The sequence below is a fragment of the Cynocephalus volans genome, chromosome 6 (assembly GCF_027409185.1).
Source record: "Cynocephalus volans isolate mCynVol1 chromosome 6, mCynVol1.pri, whole genome shotgun sequence".
Classification (NCBI taxonomy): Eukaryota; Metazoa; Chordata; class Mammalia; order Dermoptera; family Cynocephalidae; genus Cynocephalus; species Cynocephalus volans.
The window spans coordinates 52,539,913-52,567,335 of record NC_084465.1 but is presented as its reverse complement, the minus strand read 5'-3'; the positions used below and the strand labels follow the sequence as shown (position 1 = coordinate 52,567,335).

General features: G+C 40.8%; 1 protein-coding gene across 2 annotated transcripts in view; it reads left to right on the top strand.

Annotated features, from left to right (window-relative positions):
* MAGI2 (membrane associated guanylate kinase, WW and PDZ domain containing 2) overlaps positions 1 to 27,423 on the top strand; it is a 1,312,517-nt gene that overhangs the window by 1,143,315 nt on the left and 141,779 nt on the right. For both annotated transcript variants that reach the window (XM_063101323.1, XM_063101322.1), the window contains 2 exons: positions 6,866 to 7,058; positions 13,948 to 14,196. In XM_063101323.1, coding sequence (XP_062957393.1) covers positions 6,866 to 7,058; positions 13,948 to 14,196 — 442 coding nt within the window. The remainder of the gene's footprint in view (positions 1 to 6,865; positions 7,059 to 13,947; positions 14,197 to 27,423) is intronic.

Here is a 27,423-nt window from a genome sequence, read left to right as displayed (position 1 = left end):
CCAGAGGATTGAATTGAAAGAAATAAGAAATTGGAATGATGAATATTTTATACCAAAGGAGCCTTTACCCTGAGTCAGATCATGGTCTTTATAGGCCCCAAGCACTGAGAATATTATCAGATCCCTTCTCCCATATAGACATACGAATAAAACATTAAACTGTAAAATAAATATAAGACAAAGCAAAAAAGTCCTAATTCTTCCCATGATCCTTACTTTAATACAGTTTTTGAAACATGAAATTCTAATTTTGCTGGACCCCTAGCTTGTGCTTTTTCTGCTTTGGAGGTAAACCAGCACCCCATTCAGTAAATATGATCTTCAGCTCTCCCCACTTGCAGAAGCAGAAGGGCTTGCATGACTGAGTCACCGGGAGGGTGTAGTCTCAGCGGCTCAAGAAGGGAGAGGTCTTGTTGGACTTTGCTTAGCACAGGAGTAATAGAATTATTACCAAAATGGAACACATACTGTTCTACATGAAGCTCAGGTGTGTTCATGAAGCCATGGTCACCACCCACCCTTAGGACATCTTTCTGCCTGGTTTGTACACAGATTCCCAGATTCCCAACTCTTCAGAATCTTGTCTTTGCATTCCCAAGTTTTTTCTCCCCTCCAGTGGGCAGGCATCAAATATTTATTATAAGCCTCCTCAGATTACATGGATTGCTGGTTATCCTTTTTGTGTTTATTTAGATTTACTCTGGTTTATTCCTCCATTTGAATGATTTAAGACACAGTCATGCTGCAAGTTATAATTTTTACATTTAAACCATAAAGTAAAGCCTAAATCTCCCTGAAGCAAGCAAAGCCAGAAAATGAGTCTTGAAAACCAGAATATTATACCCCAGAATGACCGTGTCAGGAAGAGTGGGTCTACTGTAAGATCTCCCATAAGTCTTTCCTTCCTGCTTTCTTACATCCTAAGTCCAGGGATGACATACAAACAAAATGTGCCAGCCTCATTTAATTACTAGTGAGCTGCAAAGGGAGAGGCATGTATGGTTGGTGACTTAGTCCCCAATCACAGGCGGTCTCATAAGTTACATCAAAAGGGTTTCTGGCTCCATAGACCAGAAATGGTATTGACATCCCAGGGTGCACATTAAATATGACCACACAGCTTTCAACAAATAATGAACAGCAGGACTCCAACTCAAACAAAGCATAGGGACATTTTTCCCGTAAGAGGAAATACTTTTCACAGTTAAATAACAATAAAAATAGAAAAAAATGAAATATTGAGGGAAAAGAACAAAAATGGGATTTCCAGCTGTGAACTGAAAACAGATGGAAAGGCATCAAGATGGAAAGATGTGGAAAACATTGCAGTGAAGAAAGGCCTGTGTGGAGAAAAACCATTCAAAGAAAGAGATCATGACAGACCTATGCCTTGGCACAGGAGTCTACTGCAAACTAGTGGAGGAGATGCAGAAGGAAGAGCCTGAAATCTGCTCACTGCAGTGTCAAGTTGGCCCAGATACACCTATTGCAGAACAGATGACTGGGGTCAGACAAACTTCGGGTAGCGCAGGAAAGAATTAAAGCTATTAAAAGGCCTGGAAAAGTGGTTTTGGTTTTGTTTGTTTCTTACTTGTGTGTTTTTGTTGCTTGTGTGTGTGTGTTTGCTCGCATGCACACGTGTGTGTTTTGGAGAGGAGTGTTAATGTTAGTTTTTTCCCCTGGCTTACTGGGATATCAGCCATTTGAATGTGAATTACTGTTATTTCACATCAAATGCTCTGTTTTGTTCTGTGCCCTGACAGCCTGAGATAAAGTGGAGTTATGTAGTTGTTTTGTTTCTTGTGTTCTTTAGAGAAGGCAATTGGAAAGATAGGGCCATGGATCAGTTGTTCACGGGAAGGTCTTTCTTCATCTGTTTTGCCGCAAAAACTCTTCCTTCAGGACCAAAGTGATGGGAATGGTATAAAAAGCCCCTCCAAGAGTACAGGGAAGAGAAAGCTGAAGAGTGGGACTGAAGAGTCAGCTGAGGTTCCAGCGAGACCAAGGGAAGTAACGAATGGGGCAGGGCTAGTGTTGGCTGGGAAGGTTCAATGGCCCGTGTGGCCAGGGGTCAGGGGTCAGCAAGACCAGAGGAAAATGTAGTCTGATGAGTAAGGGAGCCTGGACTAAACAGCCTTCAGGAGTCCCTCAGCTGACCTGGGAAGTGATCAGTGTGATAGGTCAGAGAGCCTAAGCCATGCACCCAGGGGAAAGTCTCTCAGCAGACTTGGAAAGTGACCAGTGAGACCACAAACCCTGTAGCCCTTGAACCAAGTAGGAATACTCAGAACCTTGTGACTCAAAATGTGATTGATCTACAAACCAGCATCGTCCAGCAACATGCAGAATTTCAGGCCCTCCCTCCCCCAGGCCTGTAGAATCAGATTCTTGGGGGAAAGAGTAGGGAGATCCAAAACTGTTTTAACAAGCCCATCAGGTGATTTCTACACACACTAAAGTTTGAGAACTACTGACTTAAAGTTCAGATATCCTGAGGCATGTTCTCAAAAGCTTAGGTGAACACGAGAACATATACACTGGGAAGCCAACCTGAGAGTTACAATGTGAGAAGGAATCATAGATTATCCCATCCCTGCAGTTAGACAATGGGACATAATAGAATGTGTCAAGTGTACAAATTGTATTCAAAGGGAAGAAAAAGAAAGTTGTGTTTTTGTCCCAACTAGAGAGATGTATAGAGCTATCTCTGTGTAACAGTGAATCGTGTCACATGGAGGTGCAAGCTGCCGGGGGCTATGGAGCAGCAGCAGCCTGAGAGCTGGGAGCAGTGGCAGTGCAAGTGGTCAGTGAGAGTGGTCAGTGCAAGTGGTCTGCATCTGCCCAGCAATGGCAGCAGTCCTGATGCATGCAGCGAGTATGATGAACGTCACTACTGGACAAGCATCTCTAAGGCCTACCCAGTGAACCTTGCTCAGCTTAGTTCAAGCTTACTTAACAGCTGTGGCAACACTTTTCTGAAATAAGGTAGAGGATAGACTATATAGTGTAATTATATAATAACATATATATCTGAGAATTATATAATACTACATAATAAATTATATTGAAGTATTACATTGAATACACTGTTTATTTAGATATTCCACTGAAGTATCAATTGAATATATTTTTTATTTAGAATTAAATATATAAGATTTGATAGAACAAACTAAAGGAAGATTTGAAAGATCAAAGCTCTGAGTTTTAAAAAAATGTGTCAAACTAAAGAGCTTCTGCACACCAAAAGAAACAGAGTTAAAAGACAACCAACAGAGTGGGAGAAAATATTTGCAAAATATACATCCGACAAAGGATTAATATCCAGAATATACAAGGAACTCAAACAACTTCATAAGAAAAAAACAAGCAACCCAATTAAAAAATGGGCAAAAGAGCTAAGTAGGCATTTCTCTAAGGAAGATATACAAATGGCCAACAGACATATGAAAAAATGCTCAACATCACTCAGCATCCAGGAAATGCAAATCAAAACCACATTGAGATACCATCTAACCCCAGTTAGGATGGCTAAAATCCAAAAGACTCTGAATGATAAATGCTGGTGAGGTTGCGGAGAAAAAGGAACTCTCATACATTGTTGGTGGGACTGCAAAATGGTGCAGCCTCTATGGAAAATGGTATGGAGGTTCCTCAAACAATTGCAGATAGATCTACCATACGACCCAGCTATCCCACTGTTGGGAATATACCCAGAGGAATGGAAATCATCAAGTCGAAGGTATACCTGTTTCCCAATGTTTATCGCAGCACTCTTTACAATAGCCAAGAGTTGGAACCAGCCCAAATGCCCATCATCAGATGAGTGGATACGGAAAATGTGGTACATCTACACAATGGAATACTACTCAGCTATAAAAACGAATGAAATACTGCCATTTGCAACAACATGGATGGACCTTGAGAGAATTATATTAAGTGAAACGAGTCAGGCACAGAAAGAGAAATACCACATGTTCTCATTTATTGGTGGGAGCTAAAAATAAATAAATAAATTCACACACACACACACACACACACACACACACACACACACACAAAAAAAAAAAGGGGGGGGGGAAGAAGACATAACAACTACAGTTCCTTGAAGTTGATACGACAAGCAAACAGAAAGGATATTGTTGGGTGGGAGGGAGGAGAGGGAGGAGGGAGGGAGGTTTCGGTAATGGGTCACAATAATCAACCACATTGTATATCGACAAAATAAAATAAAATAAAATAAAATAAAATGTTAAAACACTAGAAGCATTAAAAAATAATTAATTAATTTTTAAAAATTTTAAAATGTGTCCAGTGAACTTCATTCTTTGCTCAAATGTCAGCTTTTCCATTAGGCCTGCGCTAGCCAACTCTAACACCACCTCGGACACATGGCAGATTCCTCCCACCCCGCTGTTTTTTCCATAGTACATGCCTTCTAACACACTGTTTAATTTACACATTCATTACATTTGTTATTGTGTGACCACTAGAATGGAAGCTCTTTAGGGCAGGGATTTTAGTTTATTGTTCACTGATGGATTCCTAGCTCCTAAAAGTATCCCTGGGCTCAATGAATATCTGTTGAATAAATGAATTGAGGAGAGTACCTCATATCACAGCAATATGGCAGAAAAGCAGATGTTCTACTGGGATCTTCCTTTCTATGAATGATATTAAACTATTAACACAGAATGTAACTTCGAGAATATCTGTATATCTTTGCTGTTTTCCTATAGCAAGAGAGGAACAAGAAACTAACTTTATAGTTGCAGCTGTGACTCCCTCAGTTGTAACCCTTATTTTTTGCTTCAATTTCATCAGTTAGAATCAGAACTATACCTTAAAATTGATAATTAACCAGCCAAGAAGTTCATGAGCCATTTTTTTTTTCTCTATAACTAGCTGTAAATGCTCCCACTAAAGTGTACAGGAAATCGAAAGGCTGAAGCATTTTCTTTGGGCTAACCCAACTAAATGCAGCTTTTCATGGGGTAGTAGAGAAACATAAACATTCATCCTAACTGGCTTTTGTACAAAGCTCTTACCAAATCTTTGAAGTGCTTCACAGTGGATTGAGCCTTTTGAAGAATAGATTGGAACATCTTTAGAAAGAAATTCATAAATTCAGGTTGGCATGACAATAAGAGAAAAGGGAGCATGTCAGAAATATGCTCGACTGCGAGACTCTAGCAAACGCGTGTGGTGGGTTGCAGGGAAAGACTGCACTGTGCAGCCAATATAAGACAGGAGATGGGGCCTTTCCTGTGAGAGCAATAATGAATCACCCCTCAGAATACTATATTCAATATAGAAGCAAGTCTATTCCTCACCCCACTCCAACCCCCAGGAACCGTGGGGAATAGTATGGGGAATTTTCATTCCTACAGAGAAAGAGAGCTATTCAATGGGCCAAAGCAGGGAAGTCCTTCAGACTGTAACTTTGCATATACCTGAGAAGTCCTGGGCATTCAGATCTGGTTGCCATGTTGACAGGCCACACTGAGCCAAGTATGAAGGAATCGTTCCGCTGCCAGTCCTGGAGATACACCAGCCTGCAGCTCGCGATGGAGCAAATCTGCAAATCAGCTGAAATCCACAGATCTGGAATCTGAACAAAATGACTGTGCCTGAAAAAAATCAATCTGTGAGCAAGGGATCATTTTGTGAAGATTTAAAATAAAACCTAGAGTAAGGCCTCTGTAGTATTATGAGGCCATTGGTAACCACTGCCTTCAGGGGCTGGGTGGTTAAGCCACTGGCAAAAGAAAAAGGAGACCTATCATCCATGGGTTGGAAAAATTGTTTGTAGATTAAACAGCAAAACTAAAATACTTAGTACTATTTCCTTTTCTCTGAGAAAGAAAGAAGACTTGCTAATTGACACTAAATTGAGTGCTTCTAATGGGACTTGGGAAACCTTACGCATCACTTTTCATCACAGTCCTTGGTTCAGGGAATTACTAACAATTCCCAGATGTGTACCTCCTCATTTCCTGGTATGGTAGCCATTTAAACAGCAAAAGCATTTTGGAGGACAGGCAGAACTGGAAGTGTCCTTGGTGCCGAGGACAGTGCTCTGAGGAAGTATTCCAAAAAATGGAGCAAAATCTGGAGGTCTGACTATGGTTTTTGAGTAAGTCAACTGCCCAGAAAAAGACAGCTTTGAGTTTTGCTTTGTTTTGTTTTATTCTCACCTTTTACCCTTTCGGAGGAAAGAACAAAAAACAAAACAACTTTGAACTTTTATCAGAGTTTAATAATATGCAATAACTATTTTCCCCTTGACATTTTCTGAGCACTCACTGTGTGCCATAAAACAAGTTAAATGTTCCACGTGTATTTTTTCATTCAGTTCTCCCAATAACTCCATGAAGTAGGTCCTGTTATTATTTCCCCATTTTGTAGGTAAAGAAACCGAGGCTCACAGAGGTTAAGAGGCCTTGCCCCAGGGCACACAAATGAGAAGTGGAGCCAGGGTTTAATCCCCACCTTCTTTCAATGCAGAGCTCATGCATGGTAGCCAGTTAGCATCAGATTATTTGGAGTCAGAATTTTCCTAGCCAGGAAGCAAGTGTCCACCAGACTTCACGGCATTATTTCCCTAGAAGGAGTAAGAAACCCAAAGGAATTGGAAAAGCATCTTTTCATCCTCTCACTTTTCACTTTCAAGTACATGCTTGAGTTCAGGGCAAGGGAGAGGACATGAGAATAAAATCTTCTATAAGTTATAAAGTATAAAGGGAAAATACATATATTTTATATATATAATATGTATTTTTATATATTGTATATATTTTACATTATATATATAAAGTGAAAAAAGGTTGGAAATGGGAATGTCCTTTCCTTCTCACTGCTGCTCTAGATTTTGATTGGAGCTGTCATTGCCATGGGCTCAGCTGACAGAGACGGCCGCCTGCACCCAGGAGATGAGCTCCTGTATGTGGATGGGATTCCAGTGGCCGGCAAGACCCACCGCTATGTCATCGACCTCATGCACCACGCAGCCCGCAATGGGCAAGTCAGCCTCACCATAAGGAGAAAGGTGCTGTGTGGGGGTAAGTACCAGGACCCAGCGGCAGGAGTTGGGGCTTTGCTGGTGAGATGCTTTTGTGAGACACAGTAAGGACACTTGAGACAAAATTTTAAATCAGTTTCTATATTATATGAGGAAAGAAACAACCTAGATATTCCAAAAGTAACTACGATTTGGAAAGTGCAGATTTTCACCCCACTAATGTAAAAATCCCAACCGTCTTTGAGGCCTACATTTTAGATGTAGTCATTAAAAATTACTAGCAAAGCCTGGGACAATTTAAGATATGTATGCTCTTCTCTCTTTGGTAGATATAAGTTATAAGAAGAATGTTATAGTAGAGGAAAACATGCCTTTTGAAAATGTTCCTCATCATGTTCACAAACCAAGAACCATAGCATTTTGATACCATAATACGGCAACCAGGATGGAAAACTAGCTTTCATTGTAGAGCCTGATAAGAGGTAGCAATAAAACTGTTACCCTGATGTAGAAGAGGATGGCTATACCTCACTCCGAGAGAACACAATTCATATACCTCCAGACTTATGAAGCAGATAAATTAGAAGTAATAATTCCCTTTACAACCATTTTCTTAGCTTCATAAAAGAACCCACCAAAAACATATTTCTAAAAGTCAGCCCTTGTATTCAGCCCTTGTAAATATGATTTGATTTATCTCTCTTAACTATCTCAACCCTCCAAAAAAGATTTATATTTTTAAGGAATATGTCTGTTACAAGCAGAGCCATATTTATTATAATCTGAGAATTCAGTAATGTTGGGATTATAGATTTTCCCTCAGGACCTCCCATTCTTTGTTCTGTGAATCACAGGAGCAGCAGTTCCAATGACATTCTGCTGTCACCTCTACCCCAGAAGCCTGCTGACCTCTGTTCTCAGACCCTTGACCACCCCTCATACAGAATCATCAATATTAGAATTAGGAGGGATCTTAGCAACGTGAAAACTGAGGCCCAGAGGTTTGGTAGCCTGCCCAGTAGTACACAGTGAGTCAGTGACAGTGCACAGATGGTCTCTTATATCTAGTGCCAGTGCTTATTTCTTTATGCCACTTTCAGTCCCCCTCCCAACTCTCCCAGTGTCCCCACCCCAGTGAATTCAAAGACATTAGGTCAACCTTTAGTAAATGGCTCTCCCTATTATAAAGAGTCTTCCAAATGTGCTATTATAACATTTGAATCAAAAAAAGGACCACCAGCTAATCACAGTCTGTGAATGACTAGAAAGGATAATGTTTATTAGTCAGACTAAAAATCCTTTTCTTTTTGAGTCCCCTAGAAAGTAGATTTTGAACAAGGGCAATCATTTAAAAGGGCAAGTAGAAGAATTATCAGCCCTCACCAGTACAGACTGCTATATATCTAGTGTCATATAGAGGATTTGCTAAGAGGTGCCGTTCATCTTCAGAAATTCATGGCATGCCACTTGACCCAAAGAAGTAAAACATCTTGAATTATGCCTTATCCTTGCACAAGATGCCAAGAGAAAGACAGTGCTTGCTTAGTTAACATTTAACTGTTTCTCTCCCAGAAGGGTGATTTTTAATGAAAAGTTTGCTGTGCTATATGTTCTGTAACTTAAAGATAAATTTAAAAGATACCTGATTTACAAGGAATACACTGCAAAGTGCAAAACCAATGCACCAACATAATTTCATGCTCCCTTTGCCACCAGCTGATTATTGCAAATTAAATTTTGTTCTAATCAACCCAGGCTGTTGGAGTGTGTGCCAAATGCTGCAAAAATGTATTCTGGCAATTTGTATTCTGGATCATGTGACTTCTATAAAATGCTCTTTGCTGCATGCTGCAGTTCTTACCAACTTTACTCAGTTTGGCTTTTGAGTGCATTTCAAGTGCATTTAATTTTTGAAAATGTTCTGCTGCAGACTGCTCATTCACACCAAGAGAGTTGCCAAGTTAATTCAGCCCACTCTTCCTTGAAAGCTTCGTCAGTATTGAAAATTATTGAGTTCAGTAAAGGATACTTTCATAGCAAAGGAAATGCCTAGAAATAGGATAGAAAAGATTTAAAAGGCATGGGAAGATGACCTTTCTTCATAGCTGCCATTTCTCCAAAGCAAGAAGGGACAACTACAAGTTGCTATGACAGTGGAGATGCCTTTTCAAGTATTGTTGTTATCATTGTTATTATTTTTACACTTTCATAAACAAAGGCAGCAGAGGTACAAGCCTGGCTTAGGCTGAGATGGGAAGTGAGCGATCAGCTTGGGAAGAGACAGAGAAGCAAGAAGAGGGGCAGGGTTGCCACGTTCTTGCACAAAGGAACAGTATTATGGGGAAAGAGCTGGAAAAGAAGGCAGGTCATAGGGATTCTACCCTTCAGCCTCTTGCCTCGGTGTGTACAAATGCCCTGCCCCACCTCAGACGACAGAGGGCACTGGCTTCCTAACGGACGCTCAAGGTAAAGAACATATTCATTCTGAGAGTTACAGACAGGCTAACTGCATTGAGCAAAAATTAAAATAACACTGAAACATGCCCCAATTATTAAATTATTTTTTTAAATGTACACACTCAAGATAGAAAGTCAAAATTTGTAATCAGGCAATGGCAAGCTAGATCCTCAAAAGAGAGAAGTTGTTGAATAAGGGAAGAAACTATCCAGTAACACCTCCAGTTTTGCTGTAGGTTGATTGAATTGTGTCCCCCAAAGTCCATATGTTAGAAGCTTAATTCCCACTGTAACTGTTGAGGATAGGAAATCCTATTATGGTAATTGAAAGGTGGGGCCTTGAAGAGGTGATTAGATTGTAATACCACACTGTAATGAATGGATTAATAATGGTGGTCGGGGACATGGTTTGGAGGGCTTTAAAAGGAGAATGAATGAGATTAGTCTCTGCTCTCTCTGCTCCACCATTTTTGCAATGTGATACCCTGCCATCACTGAAGCCATCACCAAAGAAAGCCTTCACTAGATGTGTTCCCTGGACTTTGGACTTCCCAGCCTCAGAGACTCTGATCAACAAATTTAATTTTCTTACAAATTACCCAGTTCCGTGTATTTTGTTATAAGCAACAGTAATGGACTAATATAAATTTTGTTTACCAAATAATTGTAGCACAGATCTTGAGCCTTGAACTAGTTTTGAGAGATGTCTTATCTACGCCACTAATATTTAGTTGTTTCTTCCCAAAGATGTTTGAAGAGTGGCTTTAATTATTACACTGAAAGTATAAATATTTATATGTTTAGCAGCTGAACTTTAGACATTCAATCTGACACATTATTTTGAATGCACAGCATTCGTCTGAGAGGAGGGTGTCTCTGAGGAATTTCCTAAAGCGTAAATCTAGAATTGATGTGAAAAAAAGTTTTATGACTTAATCAAAACATATTAGAGTCCGTTTTAAAGCTTCATCATCTTTTCTCTGACTCCTAAGGGAAAGTCTCATTCTTTATCTAATGCTGAGAAAGGGAAGATTCTCTTGGTAGCTGGGTGAAAAGTTTAGCCAGTGTTTAGGGTGCCAGTGCATTCCTGGTCTTGGTTACTACACTTTTTGTCAATTCTAAATGCATTCCCTTGTTATTTGTCTATGAGCATGTGACCCGTTTAAATAAGTTGGCTGCCTTGCTGAGTATAAACCAGGAGTGCCTGCAGGCATTTGTGGAGGCCAGCCCCTACCATTTGCAGGCCCATCACCCATGGGCTGCCCCCACCCCATGAGGTACTGTGAGGGACCCGGCACACGTGCATGTGGGCACCCAGCCCATGTATCCAAGCTCTGTCCACACATGTTCCTCATTGCTGCAGCCATGCTTCATGGCAAGATGTGCCATCTGCAATGCTGTCATACTTTCAGGAGACAGTCCTGGAAGCAGGCAAGGTCTGCGTGGTTACAGAATCATACAATCCTGGTACCCAGTGTGTGGTATAGAAGGGAAACAAAGGCTCCAGTTGAACAAGTCCCTTCGGCCCTGCAGATCCCTCACTCTATGGATAAATGAGTCAATAATTGAGTATATCAGGTATTTGCAAGAAGCACTGGGATGTGGTCAGAACTGTGGTGACCTGCAAACCACATACCAGTAAAGGGAGCAGCCATTACCCAGCTCCAGCTGATTTATTGCCAAATATTTCAAGTCACTGAGAATCCATATTTCTGTAACATCTCCCTATTTACAAACATTGGCAATTAGTGTTAAAGATTATTAAACAAAGTACAGGCTAGCACTGTGCAAACCAGGCACAGCCCCTGACCAGTGGTTAACTGTTCTGGTCTAAGCCATTGCAAGCATTGTCAATGACTCCCACCTTCCCAAAGGGAGACCCTCTCCCAATCAGCGCAGTAGTGATTTCCAGTATGACTGGTGGAGACAAAACGGAAGCTTAATCTAAAAATTGGTTATTTGACTTGAGTATATACTAAGTGACTGAATTCTGTGCACCCATTTGTGTGTGAGCCAGAAGAATGAGTCAGGGGTTATAGAAATTAGTGGATTAAAGAAAAAAATTGCACATAATATTTATTCCCCTAGTGATGTTTTATTCTATTATTCTAAAACAATGTTATTGCCACCCTATACCAGGAAGGGTCGTTGGGAAGAAGACAGTCTGATTTGGATTCAGATTCATCCAGAACAATGATGTAAGATCAATCCCTCAAAGGCAATGATGCTGCCAGTTTTCAAGTGTCAGAGACCCCGAACAAGCCCAGGGCAAACTTGGAAGTCTTCTTCACTTCTTGGTTTTAAATGCTGTATGCTCATTTTGCTGAAGATAAAGAATTTTGTTCCAGAAGTTGAAAGAGCAGTCCCAAAGCAATAGAAAAGTATTCTATGAATGTATTTGACTCTTTCACTTACCCAAGGACCGCTCACATTGACTTAGTCAACAATTATCTTTCTGTCTCTAGAACCTGTGGCATAGCCACTCTCAGCCACTTACTACAAAGACAGATGGCTTTTCTTTGCTGCCGATTTACTGACATCCACAGCTCTCAACCCCCTAAAATATGCCAGCCAGAAAATGAGATCTCTCTTGTCACTGCCTATGACATTTAGTTACTGATTCGGTCCAATAAGTCAGGGAGATTTTCAATTTAATACAGCAGCAAAATAATTGTTTGTTTTTCTTCTTCTTGACTATCTCTAATCACCTTATTTCCAGCTTGCACAAGGACTGATAAAGGACATGTGCTTCACCAAGAAATAACAGCTTGTCTTTGGATAATGTTTTCCAGCAGGGAGGGTACATTTTACATGCAGAAGTTTTAAGTTCTGGTTGAAAAGAGGGAAAGGCTTTGACATTTACATTTTGTTCTTGTATGACATCAGCACATTTCTTAGAGATGAAAAGCATCTATTTTTTTCTCTTATTAACACCTGATTAATTAAATCTTATAGAAAAATCAAATTTATCAAATAATAATAAGCAGCAGCCTGTGTCTCATTCATTCTGTTATTACAAACAAAAAGTAAATAAATTTTTGTAAGGCCCTTTTTTAAATCTGGGTGTATGAATAAATGCAGCTCCTGCTTTAGGTATCAGTGTAACAAAACATCTCTCATAGTCTCTGTTCTTTCTCCCCGACTTTTTCAATTCAGAATGGAATTATAGCTTAAAAAATTAAAAGCTTTCACTGGAACTTTTTCTAATTATTTTTAACTTGCCATATGAGACACCTTCTAGAGTTCTAAATAGGAGATCATATCTAGAGACCCAAAAAGGAATAATTAATTTTGATTATTTTTCATCTTATTATTCTTCTCTTCCATAAACATATTTTGAGTGCACTAATCAAATTGTAAGATGAAAATGAAACAGTCCTATCTCTAATTACAGTAGACTGGGTGCCCACTTCAGTTCTTTTGACCAGAGTACCAATACTGAGGTATTAAATTAAAATAGCAAAATTCTTTCTGGATGGCAGATCAATTTTCTTTCAAAAACTAGCTTCTCTGACTGCCAGCTTTCTAACATTTCTTTAAGTAAATATGTTTGCTTTCTCATAAAAGTACTGGTTTGATTGTCTGGTTAATAATACAGGGTACTTTGTAATAATATGGTGTGTAAATAAGCAACATCTCCAACACCTCCTGAAAGATTGAAAATTTATAATTCCTTAGCCTGATATCATTATTAGATTTGATCCTAGAGTGAGCAAACTGCTTTTTTTTTTTAACAAAAATCTCTATTTATTTATTTATTCTTTTAAACAACTTTATTGAGATATGGTTGACATAAAAAGCTATGCAAGCTACTTTTAAGAAGTATATTTTAAGAAGTGAACTAATACTCTAGGCTAGCAGAATATCACAAAACAGAACCATGGCTCTTTAGAAAAATATGGTAGGTCACTTTACATGGACAGGCCCTGGGCTGTTAGCCCTACTTGCAATACCTCTACAGCAGCACTTCTCAACGTGTAGCCTGGAGGCTTGATCCAAATTCCTGTGTCCAACCTTCCACAGGTCTACTAAAAAAAATTTACCATGAGTGGGACTTGAAGATATATATTTTTTGCAAGTTTGTTTATTGATTCTTATGTACAGTACAGTTTAGGATTCTACCTACTTGTTTTATGATCATCTTCAGTCTCTTATCACGCAACTGAGAAGCTCAGTAAGTAAAACCAGGCATTGTCCCTGGGGTTTGCAGTCTTTCAAAAGGAAGGTATAAACATATAGCACAAAGGAGGCTGATGAAGGGTTTTATTTGTGTTTGCTATGAAGGCCAGAACTGGGCCAAGACCTGGGAGGCTCCATAGCTAGGTTTAGCATGGCCCTTCAAATGCTGTGCATATCTGGGTGAGAGAGAAGCCTGTCAACCAGTCTTGCAAAAATGCCAGCGTCTAGAACAGTGCCTAGTACATAGGAGCCTTGTGAAATAATTGAGTGCCTGTATATGATGTGTATTCCAGGGGAGCCTTGCCCAGAGAACGGGAGGAGTCCAGGCTCTGTGTCAACCCACCACAGCTCTCCACGCAGTGACTACGCAACGTACACCAACAGCAACCATGCTGCGCCTAGTAGCAATGCCTCTCCCCCTGAAGGCTTCACCTCCCACAGCCTGCAGACCAGTGATGTGGTCATTCATCGCAAAGAGAATGAAGGCTTTGGCTTTGTCATCATCAGTTCCTTAAACAGGCCTGAGTCAGGATCCACTATAAGTAAGTGACCAATTCACCTGCATTTGCATAAGGAGTCTTGTTTTTATTTGTTCTGATGGTAAAGATACTGGACAAGTAGATAAGAAAATTGTTTAGACATACTGCATAGCCTGAAAGTCTCAGACCGGGGGAACAAATAAGACATCCTTAAGACTGACTAGCTGCTGACCTTTGGCTCAAGAAGAATGTAAGACCACAATTAATGCACTCCCAACCCTCATAAAAGCCTTTCATTCATTTGAACATTGGGAAGAAAATAAAGCAGCGTGATGTGGCAGTGTTGCTGGGGAAGGAAGGGTGCTACTTTCGATGAGTTGGCCGGGGAATGCTTCTAAGGAAGTAATTTTTAATTGAGAGCTGTTCAGTAGAGTGAAACCAGACATGCAAAGGATCTGGAGAAAAGCAGTCCAGGCAGAAGCCTTAAGGTGGGAAGGAACTCAGCATTCAAGAGATATACAGAAGCCCAGTGTGGCTGTGAAGTAGGGAGCAAGGGAGAGCAGCCTGAGGCCAAGATGTAGAATGAGGCAGGAGCCACACACTGTAGGCTTCATATGCCATTGGTAAGAAGTCTACATTGTAGTCTAAGTCCATGGGAACCCCTGGAGGGTTTTAAGAAGTGTACTGAAACCTGACTCATATTTTTAAAAGATAAGTCCAACTGCTCATGGAAAATAAAATCAGGTGGGAGGGCGGAGAGACAGCAAAAGTAGAAGCCCATGACACATTCAGGAGGCCATTACCACAGCCCCATGGCTCCAGAGATGCTGATTCCTTCCCCTAGGGTAGTAGCAGTGGATGTGGGAGAAGTAGACAAATTCAACTTCTGAGGTTCCTCCAACTCTAAGGTTCTATGAGTCTGTACAGCAGGTGACGGGCTGTGTTTCTCTTCCAATCAGCCATCTTCATAGATTCTCAGGCTTCGTTGGTTGTTTTCCTTTCTGCAACACTATTCCAGAGCTCATTCAGAAGTCAGCAAACAGTAGGACAGAAGAAAGGATAAGAAAACTTGCTCATTTTTCATATTGAAGTGATTCAGTCCAAAAGGTTGTGGATAGAAACACCAGAATAGAGGAGCATTAAGAGAAAAATAATAATAATTGCACCTATGTTGTAGTCCTAAAATTCTTATAAACTGTGATAGTTTCCAGCACTTGTGGAATAGGGGAGGGTGAGTGTAGAATAATACTCAAGGTATCAAGTTATTGTCAATGAATAAAAACTTTATATGGTAAAGTTGATGTTACCAAAAAAATACCAGAACTCTGTGGAGAGAATCGCCCCATTTAGCTTTAGCCTCGACAGATTCAAGAGCAAACACTAAGGAAGCATTAAACCTCAGTGAATATGTGCAGAAGCCAAATTACATACATCTGAAAGTACAATTTCATTTCTCTTTTACTTCATGAGAAGTTGAGGAAATAAATCCAATCTTTAAGCAGAAACTAAAAGCAGCACTCTGTCAGTATGATGGATTCACCAAGATTAAAAGGACACAAGACTTGGTGAATCCATCGTACTGACAGAGTTCTGCTTTTAGTTTCTGCTTAAAGATTGGATTTATTTCCTCAACTTCTCATGAAGTAAAAGAGAAATGAAATTGTACTTTCAGATGTATGTAATTTGGCTTCCACACATATTCACTGAAAGACACAACAACTAAAATTCCTTGAAGTTGATACGACAAGCAAACAGAAAGGACATTGTTGGGTGGGAGGGGGGAGAGGGAGGAGGGAGGGGGGGTTTGGTAATGGGCCACAATAATCAACCACATTGTATATCGACAAAATAAAATTAAGGAACAAAATAAAAAAATAAAAAATAAATAAATAATTTTAAAAAGGACACAAGACTACAGATTTTCATGAATTATATAAACAGCCTTCCAATAATTTAACTTGAAGAAAATGTTCACAAAAAGCTTGTGTAGCTATTCCAGTCATTCGAGTTGTTTACTGGGGCAGAATACCTAAAAGACTGGAACAAAATAAAAAGTGTATTACCGAGATGAAAGTGTTAAGCACATACAAGAGATCTCAGCTTTATTTGAAGTGTGACAGCTTTATTTTTAAATGAGTAGGGGAATGTGTGTGTGTGTGTGTGTGCGCACACACAAGCATGCACCTACTATGTAAGAAACCACAAACACAAACACTTTTTCTATTGCAAATAAAATCCATGCATGAGTGCATTTGGAAAACAACAGGTGCAAATGCTTTCAATTAACATGTGAATTTTTCTTTCTACAAGTGACATGAGACTGACCTCAAAAGAATAATTCTAACTACTTTCAAAAATGGTATTATTTTCCATCACCCTGAAGAGTGGAAATATATTCCAGAGTTCATGATGCTTCATGGCTTCTTTTTTCACACGTTTATTTCTTTTCAACCTGAGGAGTTCAAAACACAGGTTGCCCCATGCTCTGTGGCAAAAAGCAGCTATTACATTGATGGCAAGTTACGTTTACAATTTATAATTTGCAACATGCACCTAAAAGGTTCCTGGAGCTGATGCTCTTTCATGCTTAACTTCTGTAATAATTTTGATCTCTAATTTATTAGAGAAATGCTAAGTGCCTTGTGAATGGTAAAGAGCCATCATTGTGCACACATCCGTCATCAAATATCAAGGATCCTTGGGCTCCGTGAGACTGAGAGAGGGTGATGCTGTCAGGTGTTCAGGAATCACAGTCATCCTAAGACTTGTGCTGTTTCTCTTCATGTGTTTCCCAAGCCCAAGGATCATTAACACATTCACTGGTTTTTTTTGGTTTTGTTCTTGTTTTTTTTCATTTCATGGCTACTGCAGCCTTTTTGTTGGTGGACAAAGTGTTGTTGTGCCTTTGATAGGAACACCATGACATTTAGGCAAGAGTGTGTTGTGGTTAACAACGCAGGCGCTACTATCATACCACCTGGATTTGAAACCTGGCTCTATCATTTACCAGCCATGTGATTTTGAGGAAGTTATGTGACCTCTTTGGGCCTCGGTTTCTTTCTGTGCTAGTCAGTTTTCTCTTGCTTGTAACAAAATACCTGAACTGGGCAATTCATAAAGAAATTAAATTTATTTCTTACAGTTTTGGAAGCTGGATAGTCCAAGGTACAGAGAACACATCTAGGGAGGGTCTTTTTCTGGGTGGGAAATCGCTACAGGGTTCTGGGGTGACACAGGCAATCACATGACGAGGATGACATGAGCAAGAAAGCTAACCTTCTCATTTGCAGTCCTTATAAAGCCATCAGAACCATGCCTATGACAACCCATTAAACCATCAACCCATTACTCCATGAATGGATCAATCCATTCACAAGGGCACAGTCCTCGTGATCCGATCACCTCTTATAGGCCCTACCTTCCACCACCCCATGCGGGTTAAGTTCCAACATGAGCTTGGGGAGACATTCAAACCACAGCATTCTGCCCCTGGCCTGCCAAAGTTCGTGTACTTCTCACACACAAATACATTTATTTCATCTTCATAGCCCTAAAGTCTTAACTCATCCCAGCACCAGCTCAAAAAAATCCGAATTTCCACCTGTGAAATTAAAACAAGTTATCTACTTCCAAGATGCAATGGTGGGACAAGCATAAAACAGAAATTGTCATTCCAAAATGGAGAAGTCAGCCCAAAGGAAGGGGTAACAGGTCCCAAACAAGTTCAAAACCCAGAAGGGCAGGCACCAAATCTCAAAGCTGGAGAATGATCTCCCTTGACTCCATTTTAGCATCCTCTCCATACTAGTGCAGGAATTGGGCCTCCAAGTCCTCAGGCAACCCCAATCTTCTGGCTTTCCTGCTCTCAGGCCATGCTTTAGCTCTTCCAGGCTGATGTTGCACACTGGTAGCTCTACAGTTCTGGGATCCCAATGGCAATCTCACTTTCATGGCTCACCTGGGCTTGGCCCTGGTGTGTGTTCTCTGCTGTGACTCTGACCACACATTTCCACTTGACATAGCTCTAGTGGAGACTCTGCAGTGACTCTGCCCCATGACAAATCTCTTTCTGGGACCCCAGGCATTTCCATACATCCTTTGAAATCTAGGTAGAGGCTGCCATGTCTCCACAGCTCTTGCATTCTACAAGCCTGTAGACCTAACACCACATAGACACTGCCAAGGCTTCTGGCTTGTATCTTCTGAAGTGGAGGGTCCAGCAGCACCTGGGGCCGATTTAGCCACTGCTAGGGCAGCCGAGAAGCATTGTGCTAGAATGCAGGGTGGCCCTGGGCAGCGAGCCAATGGAGGGTGCTATAGCCCTGTTCTCTGAAGCCATTCTGTCTTTCTAGGTCTCTCGGTCCGTGATGGGAGAGGCAGCCTCAAAGATCTCTGAAATGCCTTCAAAGTCTTTTTTCCATTATCTTAATGACTCTTCTTTCTGTACTAATATCCTTAGCAGACGATGCTGGGCTATACCCTTGGTTTCCTCTTCTGAACACCTTTTTCACTCTTTACTCTTCACAATTGTTTACCCTCTGCTTCCATTTTAATTATAAATTCCAGCTTTATGTCATACCTTTGTTGCCCTAACTTAGCATAGGCTGTTAGAAGTAGCCACGCAGCTGCCTGAATGCTTTGCTGCTTAGAAATTTCTTCCACCAAATGTCATGGCTCATCACTTTTCAGTTCCACATTCCATAAAACTTGGGCATGGACACAAAACAGCCAAGTTCTTAGCCAGTTCATAAGAAGGGTGACTTTTGCTCCAGTTTCCAATAAACTCTTCCTTATTTCCCTCTGAGATCTCATCAGAATGACCTTTACTGTCCATATTTCTGTAAGCATTTCGGTCAACATCATTTAACCAATCTCGAAGAAGTTCCAAACTTCCCCTTGTCTTTTTGCCTTCTAAGCCCTCACTAGAATCTAGGCTTTTGCTAGCCTGCTCCTCCAAATTCCTTCAGCCTCTGCCCGTTACCTAGTTCCAAAGCTTCTTTTATGTTTTTAGGTATTCATTATAAGCAGCTTCCTTGGTTGTAAAGAAAAGATCATTTTAATCCCTACATCATGGTGCTGCTATGAGGGTTAAATGAGTTAATACGTGAAAGTGCTTAGAATGGCACTGGCTTAGAGAAAGCAATAAATATGTCATTGCTGCCATCTAGACCACCACTCCTGCTAGGAATTGTCTTTCCATTTTACCAGCTCACTCTTCTTAGGTAGTGCAAAGTTCACACTGGCTGTCAGTCACTTAGCCATTAGTCAGAGCCACCCACTGTCCAAGGGCAGCAAAACTTGGGCATTATATGAGCATATCTCTGAGGGCCAGTTCCTCCTCCCCATAGGCTGACCTCTAGGAGTGCAATCTTTCCTACCACCCATCCACCGGCAGCCTGGGTCAGCGGTGTGGGCAGGCTGAGCAGTGGCAGCCAAACCAGTCCAGCTGAGCATGCCTTTGCTGAGGCTTTGGGCTAGAATTGCAGATTCATCCCTCAAGAATGTATTAGCCAATAAATTAGAAAAATCACAGAAAACATCAAAGTTCAGACTCGAAGCCATGCCTTTTAGAATCTCACTGCAAATATTATGTTACTATTGAATATTAGCAGAGAAGAGAGAAATGAAGAACCCAAAGGTAAACTTCTCCCTATGGGTAAAGAATCCTCCCATACTTCCTTCAGCCAAGGCAACAGCTTTGCCAGGATGTGGGATGTTCTACTAATTCGGTATTTGGGAGGTTTCTTATTCATTGCCTGGCATTTAGCAGGGATCTTTACCAAAGGATCACTTTTTTTTTTTTCAAAATATGATTTTCCCCCAAAATAGAAAGAGAACTTTATATCAAATATCGTAATAAAGGAGCAAACTGCTTCGTTCTAGTGCCAGTGACCCAGGAGGCCAACCATTGCTTGAGAGTAGACAGATCTTAGAAGCCTTCCGTCTGTAGTGCAGGAATATCTTTCTTGATTTAAAGAGAGAATAGGCAAGTTTCCTGAGCATTTGTGTCCCATTATCCAAAGTATTAAAGTATTTTTTTCAAACCTTAAAATTGAGCCCAAGGGAAAACAGTGGTTTTCAGACCACAGCCTAGGAGAAGAATTAACTATAACAGGCAATTTCATTTTAAATTCTTAAAAAGTTTTGAAGAAAGATTTGTACACAAAGATATTTATTGCCATGTTATTGATAAACATAGAATATTGGAAATAATATTAGAGGCTTCTCCAAAACTGGTAACTTTGGTATATTTGGGAAGTCTGAGGCATTTCCTGCCCTTGACTACCTGTTGCCTTTCCACCAGAGAAGATTCAGGTGGACTCTGAGTGGATCAGATGCTCGCTCTATAAAAATGTCCCAGTAGCTATGTGCAGTGGCGTTGACAGGCTGGTCCTTGGGCTTCTCCAGCTCAAGACCTGAGTCCTGACATCAGGTTTGATTATAGAGCTGTAACATGTCCTTATAGGTGCTTCCTACCCCCCCCCCCCCCACCTACCTGCTCTTCCACTGGAGAGTCCCAAGAAAGGCATTGGTACAAGTGATGACAAAAAAAGTGACCCTCAGTCTCCACCTTTTCTGTAATTTGTCAGGAAGGTTATGTTGGAATTTACAGGGTAGACACACATGGGCAGCTTGACATCAGAGGTGGAGGCTGCCCACCTGCTGGGGGAATTTATAAATTTAGATACAGCCCATAATGAGTCGTGAGGAAGGATGTATTCAGGATAATAGCCATAGCATCGGCCTGAACAGTCAACAGTAGGGGAACAATCACTTCAATCCTTCCTTCCTTTATTCACGTTCTCCTAGTGGTGCTGATTTGATTTTCTGTCCTTATCCACAAGCACATCACTGGTCAGCATGCTGCTGACTTCTCAGTAATCTTTCAGCTCTGCACTGATGCTAAAAATCTTTGTTTCCACGTGTGTGCTTTCTCTGGAATCCAGACTTGGTCCTCATTGACTTTCCCTAAGGCCCTTTGCAATCCGATGTTCAGGGAAGGAGCTAGTTATCTTTGGTAAAATGCCCTGATGACTTTCTCAAAGTCCTTGATGATGTCCACAGGCTGTGTAGTTTAAAAGTTATTCTAGAGATTCAAAAACTTAGCCAGCAGGTCTTTTATGACAATTTAAAGTATCGTCCCTAAGAAGGATGAAATAAAACTGAACTAGCAGTGAAGTGAGTGAGGATTTTTCTCACCAACCAGGCAGCCACTGAATAATCACGGAACTGAGAGGAGGCACAAAATAAAACAAGATCTCTATCGTCTTGCCCCAAAACAAGGAGATTTAAACTAAATGAAAAGAGCATTGGACAACGAGCCCAAGCCTCCCTCCAGCTCATCCTCTAACCTCCGGTCCCTTGAGCTAGTCCCTGGTCTTCCCGTGCCCTTTCCTCATCTAAAATTTAAGAGAAGATGGTCTTTATGGCCTCTTCCAGCTCTAAATTATATCATGTCATAAATCCGTGTGGAAAATAAGGTATGAGGTTAGTTTTGTGTGTGAGAGAGAGCCTTGGTTAAGTGTGAGGCCTGGATCATATTTTTCATTAGGTTAAGCTATCATTTTAACTTTCATTACTTTCATTTTGGTTATGTGTTGAAAGTGGCTCCTGACACTTTGAATTCTTTTGTCCATCTCAACCTCTGTCAAGAAATGACCTAAAACAAGCACTTGAATACTCTAAACCAGAGGATGAGGTGCTGGAGGTGAGAGGCAGCCCCCAGGAGACTCCGCCTCTCCCCCACCAAACCTCCCCCAGCTATCCTCAGCCACCCGGGCATACCTGCAGCCTTTAGTGGCATATACTCCTTTTAATGGCACCATGTTTACAAAGCTCTGCCCCAAAGTGAAACCTCTCAATAGCAACCAATAAGCCCTTCATCTCCCATTTTGCTGGTTTGGGTTGTGGCAGTGGATTTTCTTCAGAACTCCATATTGCGGTTCATTCATTAATCACTTTTTTTTTAAAAAAAGCAGCTAATAGATGCAGCTGGTGCTGATCATGGTGCCTTGACCTCTCTAAGTCTCGCAAACGTTGGTCTGTCAATATTCCATCCCCAAAAGTCATTACTGGAAACATACTTAAATCATACCCACGCAGCTGAACATGGGGATTAGTAAGTTAGTTTCATTCCTTTGTCTATCTTTCCTTGGTTTGCAAAAACAAGTATCCTTTCAGAGTTCTTAACCAGCTTCACAATGTAATATTCTCTTATTCCTTAAACAAATCTGCTTTGGATTCCTTCAACAACACAGTGCTTTTGCTCTGGGCTTTGATTATGCTGAGAATAGGTGACTCAGGAAGCACGATGGTATCACCCATACCATCAATACTGATGCTTTTATAATAGAAGAAATAAAGTGGGGACCCTTTATAAAATACCAGGTTTTCCCAAAATATCTGGCTTCCAAATATATTGAAGCCATAGGATATGCAAGTATCTTCATAATCTTTGGGAAAACCTATGTATACAAAAAACATAAGATTGTATTCATTGTTTGCACTGATGTACACTTCTTTTAAATCAAGTAAGTCTTTTCACATTTATTAGTGTGACTTGCTTTCTGCTTCACGAGGTAGCCTGGGGCTAGGGTAAGAGTGGACAGCAGTTGCTAATGATGCAAAGTGCATCAAGAAAGACAGCACTTTCTATGTAAAATTCCAATCTTCCTACAAGTGCTGATCATAACACCCCTAATAAAAAATCTGCAGGATAAAGTTTAAACAGGCCTCTCTTATACTCAAGACCCTGGATAATCTAGACACAGCTACTTTTTACCAAAGGCTCCTCGCAGGTTCCATTCCATCAAAGTTGGTTTAGTTACTGACCCTGTCCCAGAGCCCATGTTTTTCCTGCTGCCATTTGGAATGTGTCTTTTTATCCAATAATAATTTCTATCAAGGTTCTCCCATGCACCATTCTGTGAATCTTACATTGTGTCTAATCTTTGCAGAAACCTTGTGAGGTAGAGACTATGGGCCAAACAGTAAACATCTCTCGCAATCAGCTCAAAAATCTTATCTCTTAAAATTTTGTCTGATTCCTCACCCATCTCCCTCAAGTGTTTCCTCTGATTCTTCCACGGAATTTCTTCTCCGTAGACCCAGGAATTGTTCGGTGTTCTGTGACTTTCCTTCTACCATGGTCTGTTATTACTATCTATTATTATTACTCTGCTTTTCATGTGGTTATGTTTTGCTTCTTCCTCCAAAATTGAAAGTTCCTTAAGGGCATGAAGCACTGGCATTCCTTCGAATCCCTCACAGCTCCTGGTAGTGTGCTTTGCAAGGGTTTTGGTTTGGATTCTCATACAGCAATCAAGCACTGTCAATCATCAGAAGTAGAACTGTGAATGTGCTCTGCTTGAACTTGCCCTGCACCTCACCTAGCTGTTCTATTGCCCAAAAGCAGCAAGACACATTTTTGAGAATGGGGGAAGCAGCAGAGGATCACTTGAGGGCGGAATTGTGTGCAAGCTGGTCCTTGCCAGCATGAGAAATCACACTATAATAAAGTGGAACTGGAGCAATGTCCCAGAATACAGATTCCCCATCGGTTGTTCTCTGCCTGAGTAAATGAATTGCAAAGCGCTTGTCCCCTGAAGGGCCAGGCGGCGGCCTCACGGTGCTCTCTGATTCACCTCATCCTGGCACTGACTGTTCCTGGAATCGTCACCCATCTGTGTGAGCACCACCTCAGCAATAATTATATAGTCCTAAACAAGAGGGTTTGGATGGTATCCCAAGCTCCTGAGAAAAAAGTATCATTTCGAATTACTTATTCATTTCACAATCCTCATTAACAAAGCAGCGCATTTCAGTTCCACGTGAACAACTTCTGAATCGTATTACTTCTTTACAGGATCATTCCCAACTAAGACCAGAGTGAATTGGACCTATTGATCTGATTTCATTCTTTTAATCCTGAACATGACTAGTTTTGTTCCCAAATTAAAACCTGGCTGCCTGGGTCCCACCAGTAAGCAGACAAGCAAACAAAAAAAGATTTTGCACCATACTCTGAGTCCTCTTAGCACTAATAAATTTAAACATCATTAAACTGTAAGAATAAGTCTGCAGAGAACACCATCATTCTTATTTATTCTCATGAAGAGGAGCAATGCAACCTACCCAAAAATCAGTGAGTGCTCACAGTGAATTTTTTTAAATTCTGAGCTATTTTTCTTATTGTTTGAATTGAGCTCATAAATCATAAGCTTCTCCCACGAGGGAATCATTTTTCAGGAGGATTTTTATTATTGTGTTCAAAGACTCTCCAGGCAGAAGCAGAAGGTGGATGTCTTCTTACCTCTAGCTATTCGGTTGTCTTGAAAGCTCATAAATAGGTGATTTGTGGCTGTTTCCTCGAGGCTTATGTCCTGCAGCTCATTGTTCTTCTCTGGATTGTACAGGGAAACGGCGACTGAGAAGAGACCCCAGGCCTCCTGTACAGGATCACTCTCCACCAGTGGAAGGTGCCCTCACTCTCCCATGGGGCACAAACAAACTCAAAGCCTGCAGGCCACTTTTGCAGAAGATGCTTTTTCTTTATATTCTGTTCAGGGCCTCACGTTGAATTAAATTCTCCGTCATTTTAGTTTTCTTCTTTTTTCTCAACAATCAACCACATAAGAAAATATATCAGGAAAGGGTCCTAGAAAAGCTGGCTCCGTATGTAGAACCATTTCAAAAGCATGTTAAGTGAACACAGCACTGTTACCTATGACCTTTGACCAGCTATGTGGAAAGGGTGTTGTAAGGGGATATTTTTCCCATTTGGATAAATAGCATTTACTTCTGAGGATCAGCTTCCAACAAGGACTCGGGGAATGCCTCTACCCAAACTCCTTCCTACCACACCAAATCCCAGTAAAACCTCTTTTTATTTGTTCTTTTGGCCACCAATAGTTTTGTGGTTTAAGCTGGATTTGTTCCCAACCAAACTATTCTCAGTACTTGATTGTAATCATTTCTAGAGATTAATCAGCCAGCCTTTTCTGGGTGATGAGTCAGATCACTAGGCATTCCTAGGGTTTGCACAGTGCCAGAGAAAATTAATTAAATAGTGGAGCATGACACTGGCATTTTCATTTGTCAGTTTGATCTCTTCCAGATCTTATTTCTCCAAGCCTGGGAAATGTTTGCTCCACAAAGATGCCCAGATGTTGGGTACCCGATTAACACATCTGCTTTTAAGGGTGAAGTACCCAAAACCTTCTGTTCTGAGGCTACTCATCATAAACATATATATTTATGGATTTTTCATGAGAAGAGAGTCTTCTGAAAAGCAAGAAAGAGCACAAATTTTAAAAGGTTTGCCCTTATAGTTTTCTGGCACAGAGCAGTTGAGATAGCATGATGTAGAAGAAGAATATTCAACTTAGAAATCTCCATTCAAATGTTTATTAGACTTGCTAGTTGAGCAGCAAGATGAAAAATACATTCCTGTAGGCATTTGATGAAATTGAAATGCAATAATACCTGGTAGCCACATTAGCCACTGATATTGAGGTCCCCTGGTGCTCAGCTGCTCTCAGCTCCGATCAGAGTGTGTGGCCACAAGCTTTACAGCAGACCTCCACGTGCCTCCATGATATCTTAGCGGAGTTTATGCACAACTCTATCTGTCAACATGCCTTCTAGATATACAGTGAATACATCAGGCCCTCCCTACTGCCCCTGCCTCTGTGGAGGTTCTAGATTAGCACTGTGCCGTAGAATGGTCTGCAGTGATGGAAATGTTTGTTCATTCTGCACTATATGACACAGTAGCCACTGGTCACATGTGGCAGTGGAGCATTTGAAATGAGGCTAGTGTGACTGAGGGATTAAAATTTCAATTATCTTTAGTTTTAATTAGTTTCAATAGCCAGGTGTGGCTAGTGGCTACCATGTTGGACTGCACGGCTCTGGGGCATGGCAGCAGCCTTTAAATTATCTCCCTACCTCCAGCCTGATTCCCACTCTCCCTGTTCTTCAGTCCCCCTTTCATACTATTACCATCGTACTCTTTCTAAAACAAGTCTAACGGTCTCACTTAACTCTCATAATCCAATAGCGGCTTCTCCTGTGGCTATAAGATAAGTTCCAAGTCCCCAGCATAGCCATTACAGCCTTTTTGGTCTGTTTTTCCTTCTTTATCCCAGGACTCACTGTTGCCTGTGCTCAGTGCACTCCCACACCCCACAATACAGACTTTGCTAATCCACAGATCTGTGCCTTTGCAAGTCATATCACCTGTGACTGTGATGTCCACCTGGCAAAGTCCTGTTCATCTTTTAATACTCAAATTAGGCAGTATTTCCTCTCTGAAGCCTTCCCTGACCCCTTTCCCTCTCCCCTGTCCACCTCCTTTCTCCTACTTGTTTGACATCAGTTCTTTTTTCTTATCTTTATTTCCATCTAAAATCTCTTTATCTGCCCTTTGTTTTTATCCCAGTTTTAAGATTTAATTTCTATATAGTAAAATTTGCCCTTTTTAGTCTATAGTCTGAGTTTTGACAGATGTGTTTAGTTATGTAACTACTGCTACAGTGAAGTTGACCCCGCCCCGACCCCAGCCCTGGCAACCACTGATTAGTTTTCTGCTCTATAGTTATGCCTTTTCCTGTATAAATGAAATCATACAGTATATAGCTTTCTGAGTCTGGTTTCTTTCACTTAGCACTATGCATTTTAGATTCATCAGTGTTGTTTCATGTGTCAGTATTTGCTTCCTTCTTAAGTGCTAAATGTTCCATTGTATAGTGCATCCATTCCCTAGTTAAGCAGCATTTAGGTTGCTTTCCGTCTTAGGTGAATACAAATAAAGCTGCTATAAACCTTTTCATATAGGCTTTTGCGTAGAAATAGGTTTTTTGTGGGGTCTTTTGGCAGCTGGCCAGTACAGAGATTGAACCCTGGACCTTGGTGTTATCAGCACCATGCTCTAACCAACTGAGCTAATCAGCCAACCCCTGGAAACAGGGTTTTTTCACTTGGTAAATACCCAGGAGTGGGATGGCTGGTTCATATGGTACCAATTTCCAAAGTGGCTTCACCATTTTGTATTTCTGTGCATGAGGGGTTCAGATGCTTCCCACCCTTGTGAGTACTTCTTATTTTCAGGCTTTTTTTTTTTTTTATTTTAGCCATTCCAGTATTTGTGTAGTATATCTCCTTTTAGTTTTAACTTGGACTTTTCCACTGAACACTAGTGATATTGAAGATCTGTTCATGAACTTTTAGCCACCCATACATCTTCTTTGGTGAAATGTTTTTCACTTTTGATCTCTTCTCTGTAGTATA